Here is an 11,401-nt window from a genome sequence, read left to right on the forward strand (position 1 = left end):
ACAAAATCCTGTACTTTAAGACGAAATAACCCTCTATTGTAATTTTTTATTTAAGTTAATATTTTTATCTCTGAACAGGACCTCATTGCATATGTTGCCGGACAGTCTGCAGCTGCCGATGATTTGACGATAACAACTATTAGCGGCCGGGTCATAACATCTGACAGCCGTCTCTCAGAATTAACCGGGGGTTCAAGCGTTCTGGAGTTGAAAGCACAGAGGAGGTCAGATTATGTTGAACTCTGAGCATGTATATCATCACAGTTTCCGCGCTATTATTTTCGTGACGAAAAGATTCCAGTTAAGTAAATTAAACGAGGAACAATGTCTCATTTACTTCCCCACTCTATTATGCCAAGATAAATTAAAAGAGATTTTGTTTAAAAGTGTCATACACTAGAATGTGAACAAATCAAATAAAATGACAGATGAGTAATTATAAACAATTTAGGTGTAGGGATATATATTTAAAGCCATCTAGGTAGGAAACAGATCTAGTTAAACAGTCATAATGTATGCTGCGTTATTACTTATTGCTCTATCATTGTACATCTTTTTAATGTACAAAACATCAACCTTTGCTCCTGATAGAATGCCCGATGAAGAGGATGGACCGATTTCGGGATCGCCTAACAACAACAACAATGAAGTGGCAAATGCTTTAGTCGAGACAGCTGCCAATCAATTGTAAGTTTATTCTTCTTTGTTGATTCGTTAAAGACATATTTGATTTTATTTGGTTGAAATTCAACAGAATTCAATTGATTGCAAGTTTGTTTTAAAACTATGTTTAAAATACATTTTAATAAACACTTGTCTCTTTTGACAGGGGCACGACATCTGAACCCGTTACCATTTTGAAAAAGTATACTTCGATATTCCTGAGGGGACGCCCGTTGGATTTAGAAACGGAAGAGGAGACGATTGAGGGCGAAACCTCACAAATATTTGTTTCGCGCAGAGACATATTCCGTGATGCCACCGAAGAGATATCACTCCTCGAAAACATCAGACTTCCCATAGACGTGACTTTCTATGGCGAAGAGGCTGTTGATTTCGGAGGTCCTCGCCGGGAATTCTTTGTGCTGGTATTGAAGGAAATCAAAGATAAGTTACTCGAAGAACGAGGGGAATCGGTTCTGCTCCGAGAGTGCAATGAAGATCTGGCACTTCAGCGATATTTCACAGCAGGAGTTGTCATTGGTAAGCAAACAGCTTCATTTTTCATTGGCATTTCTTGAATGACAGTACATCTATATAGATGGAAAGATTCAGTTATTAGATCACATAATTAGTTGTAGGTTTGTTTCTGCCTGCTGATTATCATAGAGTTCATAGATCATCATGTTTCCTTTACAGCAATGCAAACTTAATATGCAATTGTTACATGTTTGTCAACTTTTAATTATATCAGCAACGCAAAGCTCTTAAAAGTGAAAAGGAAGTTTGACATTGATATGTAGGCCGTGTAATTTCAACCCTCCACAACACTAACAAATAAACTGATAAATAGTAGATTTCCCTGCTGTTTATACTCAGAACATATTGGCTGATTACATGTTTAGGTCACCTGAGACAACTCTCAAGTGACCTATTCTAATCGCATTTTGTCCGTCGTCGTCCGTCGTGCGTCGTATGTCCGTAAACAATTTACATTTAGACTTCCTCTCCAAAATTGCTAAAGCAATTACAATGAAATTTTGCACAAACCTTCTAAGGCATAATGCTAATCAAAATTGTGAATAATATGGTCCCCACCCCCCAGGGGACTGTGGGAGGGGCCAAAAGGGGGTAAAACTGACTAAAATTTCAAAAATCTTCTTCTCCACTTACAGATGTGGTGGAATCAATTACTCTTCATAGATAGAAATGTCCTAAGGTTCTTTACAAAAAAATGTGAATTATATGACCCTGGGGTCTCTTGTTTCCCCTGGGGAGGGGGTTAAGTTTACTATAGTTTACATAGGGAAAACACATTGATGAGCATTGTTAGCTCAATTTTCATATGAAATGAGTCAAACTTGGTTAGAAAGATAAGCATCAGATAGCATTTTAATATAATATCTATATTGGTCTAGGTCGACCCCCTAGAGACAGAGGGGCGGGGCCAAAAGGGGCAAATAGGCTAAAACTTTAAAAATCTTCATCTTAAATTCTGGAAATCATAGAATCAAATACTCTTTATAGATGGATAGGTCTTAAGGTGTTTTATGAAAATTGTGAATTATATGACCCTTGAGTATCACGTTTCCCCCGGGGAGGGGGTTAAATTTACTTTATTTTATATATGAAACACATTTAGGAATATTATTTGCTCAATTTTCATAGGAAATGAGTCAAACTTGATTAGAATTATTAGCCTGAGATATAGTATCTTAACGTCCATATCAGTCCTCGCTGACCCCCTAGGGGAACAGTGGGGCGGGGCCAAACATGGTCATAATTACTTTTAAATTTCAAAAAATCTTCTGAGTTTACAGGTTAACCGTTTGATGGAAGCAAATACTGTTCATAGATTAAAAATTTATAAAATCAATGACCGACTTCAAGGGACAGTATATTAGTGTTTCTATGTCTTTATTTCATTCTAAACGAACTCAGGTGACCGTTAAGGTCCATGTGCCTCTTGTTATGTGTGAAAAAACACATGCAAATTAGAAAGCTCGCAAAAACCGTTAACATAAACTTTTTCGTCAATAATATCAAGTCACTTTTGTATGAATTAAAACATCTGATCAGATATTTTCAATAACACATCGCTATACGTCCTTCGCCCATTGTCTGCTGATTTGCATAGATTCGTTGTTATGTGTTTTAGATAGGTAAGTCTCCCAACTAGGTTGACAGACAGTGACATGCTAATTTACAAGTTAATTTCTTCTGAAAAAACAATTGGGTACAAATATATGTAAACAAAATAGGCCAGGTTTTTCAGTCACGATAGAACTCTCCCACTCGCTGGTATGCAATTCATTAACTTGATTAAGAATTAATATATGACCAACTTTGGCCTTGGCCTATTGAGGTATTTGCTCTGTCATGTCCATACTCAAGATAAACCGTTTGCTTTACCTGCTGACAACTGATAGATGCGCTATTGAACTACTATACATAGTGGTTAAGTATAGACAATAGTACAAAATATAGAAAAAATAATACACACTGTTACTGTTGTGTTATATTGCCCACAGCCGTCGTTTGTAATGCAATGTCAGCACTAAATACGTAGGTAAATCAATACTTGTCAAAACACTCGGGAACATAATAGCATGATTATTTTCCAGGTTTGATAATATATGTGACATGTAATTATTTACTGCTAAATTTGACCTCGACGGAACTATAGGAGAAACATGAAGCATCTACATAAAAAATTCGGGGATGTTTGGAAACTTCATCTCGTTGAAATACGGGGGTATTCATAACCCTTAAAACCTTGGCTACTTGTTTGTGTCTAGATCAAATCTGGTCAGGGTGTGTACACACGTGTTAATTATGTGTCGAACTACAATTGTATCGCGTGCATAATAGTCGGGCAAAGGAAGGCTAAAGTCAAAGTCAGTACAAAATAGTGTGAATATATCTAGTATAAATTCTTCCGAAAGTTTATAATATATACAAAATCACAACCCACATAACACGTGGGTGTATCAACAGCCCCTAACACGTTTGCTCTCCTCCACAGCTACACACACTCAATGGTGACCTACTCCCCCCTCCCTCATCAAATCCATCCCCACCACATAGTGACAGCTCCCATGACCTAAGTGGTTAAGATAATGACCCAGACATGCCCATTGTCAGTGTGGTCCCCCTTCCGAGCCGCACTTAACCCGTGTCCCAACACCACATACACACTAAAAGGACAACATACAAAACCGAAATATATCACCGCATAAACAAAAGGTCGATTTAAATAACTGGTACCATATATATATGTTTACAAATATAAGCATCCCAAAAAGCTAAGAAGGCTACCACACAGCATTATTTATTAGGAAGCAAAGATAGAAAAGTTTGGCGAATTGTTCTGTTCACAGTCAGTTGGCATGGTTCTTATAATAATGCATTTTTGAAGAATGATAATTTTTTTTTCACATTCAATGTGAAAGATAATCAACTTCATGATCTTCATGAAAGGGCCACTAGGCTACCTTTCCGAAACAAACATTAAAAGTTTCTTTAAAATAATAACAAAATAATAAAATTGATAACGATGGCCAAATATGAGGTTAAAACACCAAACAAATTCTGATCCATATATTAACAGTGGAGATCCATGTCTCCGTTTTGCGTCTTGTGCAGTAATAGTCATGGTAAATATGACGACATCGGGAAACATCCTACGTAATGAAAATAAACGTTTTGAATATTTAATGAAGTTGTTTAGAAGAATGTGTAGTGGACGTCTTCCTAATGTTAACAAGATTTCCGTATAATATACAATGTAACAACATACTTGGACAAGTTGGTGAAATGCATATGCATATAAACAAGCGTATAAGGTATATTTCGGATAAAGCTGTACTTTACTTTAGCGCATACAGTTCCACAAGTAGGTCATGATCGGCTAGCTAACAGTTGGGCGATATGTATGTCACGCGGTTTATGACAGATTCATATTCGGACATTTGTGATTATTCTAAGTTCAGAAGTAATATCAAAGTTGCATTTTAAATATTATCGCCGTTTCGTTAAAGTAATCTATTGCATTAATGTAAGTGGAACTCGGTTAATACGAACTCGAAAGGACCGAGATAAAACTGTTCGAATTAAGCGAGTTATCATGTTTACTGACGATCTCTTTACTTGGTATAAATAGACTAGTTCCATGTAGTAAAAAGATGTGAACAAGACAGATGTGGAAATAGCTGATGTTAGTTGCAAAATTATAACAAGAAAACCTAGATATATATTTTGAAATGCCGTTCTACGGCAGATTTATGAAAAAGAAATCGGCATTTTCGGCGTTCTCGTTGTCCAAAAAATCTCATTTCGAATTATAAGAACATTTTATGTATCATTTTGGTCATTCGGACCGAAAATTTACTTCGTATTATCCGAGTTCTTCAAGTTTTCCGAATTCGAATTATCCAAGTTCTTTTTAGCAAAAATAAAGAGGGAAAATCGGCCGGGACCGTCAAAGCACTTCGTATTAAGCCGGGTTGTCGAATTATCCGAGTTCGTATCAACCAAGTTCCATTTACCTATGTTTTTTCAGCTAATCCTTCTTAGCACTGCTCAATACCGGTAACTCTTGCGTAAGTTAATTAGCGACTATTGTATCTAAGTGCTGGTTTAATGTTTGTTCCTGTATGTTTTGTATATTATCATTTTATGTTACTTGTATATTCACTTTTAAGCCTAGGTTTGGAAGTGTAGAGTTTGATATTTCTCCGCTCCGGACCCGACTGTAATAAATCAGTATAAAGAAAATTTCATCTTTGGATTATCCTTTTTCACAGACTACATTAGAGCTATTTCCCCAATACACTTGCTGTGACGGTGTCAATTGACCTTGGAACAATAAAACATGTTTCAGCTACAGTTTTAAAGTGTGTTTATTAATTACATTTTTTCATAGTATCACGTTAATGGGAACCTTCCTCTAACAGACGCGATATATTCAATTTGTTAACCGCGGATTTAATGTTTATAAGTAATATTTCTCAGATATTACTGAGTTAATATCCCAATCCTGTATTCGTGTAGTTACTGGACAAAATATCCATATGAGCGATACAGAAAGTTACGTTGATCTCGTTTTTCGTTGCGTTTTAGAATTTTTTTATTTTTCCTCCACAGGACTGAGCATTCTTGAGGGAGGTCCGGCAGCCGATTTTTTGGATAATCTTCTGCGGAATGCAAGAGAGTCGGAACACCTAGCGCAGTTTAAACGGGGTCTTGAGAGGACTGGTTTGCTGCAGGTAAATGTATACATGTTATATACGCGTTTTGTTGCCAGTCCGTAAACGACAGCAACACCTTGCTTGACGCCAGCAAATATCCAATATATAAATATATAAATATATAAATTCTTCATGGTAAACTACACTATTTATTTCGCTTTATAAACATCACTTATTTCTTCGCAGCGTTTTTTTTTTTCTTAAATTTTGAAATGAAATGACAACTATATGTTTAATTACCCCCCCCCCCCCCCCCACCCCAAAAAAAAAAAAGGTATACACTTGGTTGACACCGTTAAGGCCTATAGGCCTCTTGTTATGTTAATAATAGGGTTCAATATTCACGATAACTCTTTTGAAGGACGAACTTCTCAAAAACTTGATGAGTGAGTACGTATCTCCTACTGAGTTCTTTTTGGTGTTTTTGTCACAGCTGATGTCACAAAAACCATCGTTGGTGTATTTGTTCAGACCTTCAGCCAGCCAATCAATGACAGTGAATAAGCTGCTGACATCATTTAAGTGTCAATTTTCTGAGGAAGGGTCTAACAAAAGAATGCTCGAAGAAGCGACGTACAGAACTTTTGTTAAATACACCAGAGAAGTATTTGGTAAGTAATATACATTTTGTAGAATTATAAGTCGTTTTTTGTCTTTCCACCATCTGATTTGATATACGATACGATTAATACACATAGTTTATTGAATTTGCATGTTGTTACAATATGTAAGCAAATAGAAAATTGGAATGAAGGAACATATTACATTATTTCGGAGTATTTTTCATGCAAAGTTTCCATATACAACTAAATTCATATCTTTATTTATAGCTGGAAGACGTTCTCCGATAACCTTGGAAAAAATACTGTCATTTGCAACCTCCAGTGAAAAAGAACCCGCACTTGGTTTCCCAATGAGGCCATCTCTACACTTCACAGATGGCATTTTTGCGACTTCTAACACTTGCATTTTTCGCATGTGTTTGCCGCTGCTTAATAAAGATAGAGGAGAGGACGATTACTTCGCAAAACTTGACTTAGCATTCGCAAACTCGTACTTTGGATTGCAATAATCGCTTTTTACCAAAACTGTAAAATATAAATGTGACTAATTCAGAGACCATAAAGGACAGTTGACAGTTTTGGTCAGTCATCATGTGTTCTATATTTTTCGATCTTGTGTCCATCTGCTTTTTAATTGTAATTGTATGATTCGTGATTGATAGACCTAGCTTAGTTTGGGACTTTTAGCAGTTGCTTGTACCCTTACAAGTGTTATTGTATTTAGAGTTTACTGTAGACTTCTGTTAATACCTACTACTTTACAGTTTATTGCTTTATGGCACAAAGGTTTATAAAGGTACCATAGTCTACATAGAAAACTAGACACAGGGTACAAAGGCCAAATATCCTCACTAGATTCATCATTCGGAAATTCAAATGTAGAACTCCAATCTAGCTCCTAGACTCTCCCAATTCCCTAGGTCTCCGCCATCAGCTTCCTAGGTCTCATCTCAATCTCAACTACTCATCTTCCTCTTTCTGGCTCCGGCTAAGTGCTGCCCCTGATACAGGTCCTCCAAGATTAAGTCCATTGTTTTTTTTATGTCTATATCTATTATTACTTCTATCTAAAGAGAGGGACTAGAAGTATCCATCATAAATCATCTACTCATTTCTACACATTAATTGTCCATAATAAAACATCTACTGATTTCTACACATAGATACTTCTAGTGTAGAAATCAGAAGCTGATTTATGATGGATTCTTAATGTGTAGAAATCAGTAGATGATTTATTATGGATAATTTATGTGTAGAAATCAGTAGATGATTTATTATGGATAATTTATGTGTAGAAATCAGTAGATGATTTATTATGGATACTTCTATGTGTAGAAATCAGTAGATGATTTATGTTAGTATAGAAGTTAATAGATGAAAGTGTTGAAATCAATCAGTAGATGATTTATGTTGGACAAATAATGTGTAGAAATCATTAGATGTTGGATACTACAAGTATTGAAGTCAGTACATGATTTATAATAGATAATATCAGTGTTGAAATCGATAGATGATTTAAAATGGATACTGCATGTGTAGAAACCAGTATATCAGAGATGCATTGTTATGTTTAACATTTAATAGAATTTTACGGTTGGAAACAGATATGGTTTCCTTATGCAAAATAAGATTTTTGTGTTATTTTCAATTTGTAAAATTACAAGTTAAACACATTAATCACGGGATAATAACTTCTGTTGAATGGCAGAAAAAATCTACATTTTTAAAAAAATTCATTGTTCTCAAAAAAGCTGGAACATACCCAATTTTTGCATCACCACACTCATCTCTTGAGCTGTAGGAATTTACAGATATTTTCTATTTGCAACTGTTACCTCAATTAAACATAACTAGCAATGTGTTGACAATAACATTCCAATGAACATGTAAAATAGCCTCACTGACATGATAACAAAATGTATGTTGAACTTTTTTCTAAGCTTTAATGATTTTATTCCATGGCAAGATGATTCAGCAATAACAGTTAAATCTTAAAATTCATTTGTCCATAATAAATCATCTACTGATTTCTACACTAAAAGTATCCATCATAAATCATCTTCTGATTTCTACACTAGAAGTGTCCATAATAAATCATCTACTGATTCATCCTAGATGTCAATTCTTATTGTTCTATCACAATATTTAGGAAAGTAGGTCACACTGACCTAATTATACAAAATTCATGTTCGATGTGTTTTGGTCATCACAGATATCAATTCTTAATGTTCTATCACAATATGTAGAAAAGTAGGTCACACTGACCTAATTTTACCAAATTCATGTTTGGTGTGTTTTGTTCATCCTAGATGTCAATTCTTATTGTTCTATCACAATATTTAGGAAAGTAGGTCACACTGACCTAATTTTGCAAAATTCCCCTTCACCATCTATTGGTCACCCTTAATGTAAATTTTCATTGTCCTGTGGTAATTTTTAAAAAAGCAGGTCACACTGACCTAATTTTACAAAATTCATGTTCGGTGTGTTTTGTTCATCCCAGATATCAATTCTTATTGTTCTATCACAATATGTAGAAAAGTAGGTCTCACTAATCTAATTTTGAAAATTCAAAAATGCAAGATCAGTAAGTTTCGCACTCATCTCAGATATCAATTTCTTTGGTCCTATGATAATATTTAGGAATGTACTAACAATGACCATATTTGGTTTGTTGTTTCTCCTGAATGTCATTTTTTAGGTCACCTGAGACGAAGTCTCAGTTGACCTATTCTTATCGTCTGTTGTCCGTCGTCGTGCGTCAAAATATTACAAGGAGTCAACTTATTTTAGGTGTATAGGTACCATAATAATTGGATCAATTTATAAATTGCCACAAGATGAATTTGCCGTTGCTTTCTCACCTTTCAGTGTGCTAGTTTCATATGGCGGCGGAGAGTTTATGTCTTAGACATTTTTTTTTTCTTTTTTGCACTTCTTTATTTATGCATCAGAACTCAGGTGACCGGTAAGGCCCTTGGGCCTCTTGTTATTGTTATGCGACAATTTCAGAAAAATAGGTCACACTCATGAGTCATGATTATAGACGTCTTTCTGTGTTATAACTATTTTATCTATTGATCATTCAAAGATTCAAAGTAATGTCAATCAAACCAAATATAAATTTATTACAGGTTTTACAGTTAGAGTTTTCAAAATTTGTTAACATTTACTACACTTATGCTAAAAAATGTGCTAGGCCTCATGTTGTCTACAAAGTCTGAAAAAGACATTTGTCACCAACCAAATTTTATTAGCAACTTAAAGCTCCAGGAATGTGAAATTGGATAGGAACCAGTGTTAACAGGTACACCGGAATAAGTAAAACAATACACACAAGCATGTGCGTTTGTCACTTGGCCTCCAATGTAACAGTACACGAGGCGCATTAATCTGAAGCCGTTGTCTAAGCTATTCACAGGCTCCATTGGCGGAACAGCGAAAACAATTACCAGTATATGGTTTTATTTCAGGGAGGGAAATTGATCAGCCATTTCTTATCTGAAAAAGCACGGATATTTGGCATATCTTTGATAAAGACAAATCAAAGAAAAAATAACTTCTACCTAAAACTTTCATTTTGATTTTCATACATTTTTCTTCCGCATTGAATGATGCTGACTATAAAATACAGCTTCGAAATCACTGAAAAGCCAGCAGCGCATTGATTTCACTGAAGGTAGTAAAAGGCAGTGAAAGTATTTTTCTCAAATGGTCGCTATGCCTATAGTCAGGCATGCCTGACTAAAAAAACTACAACTAAAACGAGAAAATATTTGACGTCATTGGAAAGAAAACTTATTCAAATATGAGGGTATTTTATGAAATCACGATGCGGCATATAAAGTATAAAAAAATTCTGTACTACATGTACATTATGTTTGTATCAAAGGTATCAAAGGTAAATGCTTAATATAGCATGTAGGTCAATCCTTGTCTCGCTTTGTATACAACCTGCGTAATGTATGCATCCTGAAATATAAGATTGTTGTTTCATAAAACTGTAATAAGTTGTACTTACACTAGTTTATCATTATTATGTTATATACAGTAGTTATAATTTTTAATGTATTCCAAAGTACTCCTAGCTAGTAAAAGTAGTCCAGCAGTAACGCAGTGTCCCGATGGCTAGAGACACCATTTCCCTTAGATTGACCTCAGCTTTTCTAAAGATAACTCTCCCACTGGTGTTTATGCGTCATCCCAACAGTAGCTGCCCCCTCCTCGGATTCCTTTATTTATAACCCAGGTTGTCCACAGCCCTACAGCTTCAAAGCTTTACATATTTGTTGACCATAGCATGATCATAATCACAAAACCTATCAACCATATTAATCACTACATTATGTAACCAATTATTTGTTATACTTGTTATCTATTACAATCATCAGAAGGGTCTATCTACCAAAACACTATCAAAAGTTTTAGTAATTTAACAATAATTAAACGTAACACAAGTAGGAATTGAATATATCATTTTTCTGTAGGTTCGCAAATGGTTCCTGGCTGATATAATTAATTTGGTATTTATTTGATTTCTGTTCCAGGTACAAGTAATTTCTTTGCAATGAATTGTTTTCCTTCAAGACTGTCTAATTTTAACAGTGACCGATAAATCAATAAAATTCCTTCACTCTCCACTACGCATTTTGTCTTTTTCCGTTATTGTTAATTATGTTAATTACTGCGATTCATATACATACAAGGTTTGATATTTATACGAATGTGGAGAATGAAAGGATATGATTTACTCTCTTACGTGTGATGTCCAAAAGAGTGGCATGTAGTTAAAATAAAGTCAATTTTCATGCTTTACGATAACTGTATTTTTTTAAACATTGTTCTTAGAAATATGTCATTATTTGAAAATTTAGGCACATCTCTACCCCATTGGCCTTATATTAACTCCTTGCACAAACTTGGTACATG

The 11,401-nt window shown here is 34.9% G+C and overlaps 1 protein-coding gene across 1 annotated transcript; it reads left to right on the top strand.

Moving 5' to 3' along the window:
• The first annotated feature begins 786 nt into the window (after positions 1-786).
• LOC138327166 (uncharacterized) lies at positions 787-6,981 on the top strand. Its single transcript, XM_069273153.1, has 5 exons — positions 787-831; positions 867-1,203; positions 5,806-5,927; positions 6,343-6,520; positions 6,740-6,981. The coding sequence occupies exons 1-5, from the start codon at positions 787-789 to the stop codon at positions 6,979-6,981; spliced, it is 924 nt and encodes a 307-aa protein (XP_069129254.1).
• Positions 6,982-11,401: the final 4,420 nt, after the last annotated feature.

This window comes from Argopecten irradians, chromosome 7 (genome assembly GCF_041381155.1).
Source record: "Argopecten irradians isolate NY chromosome 7, Ai_NY, whole genome shotgun sequence".
Classification (NCBI taxonomy): Eukaryota; Metazoa; Mollusca; class Bivalvia; order Pectinida; family Pectinidae; genus Argopecten; species Argopecten irradians.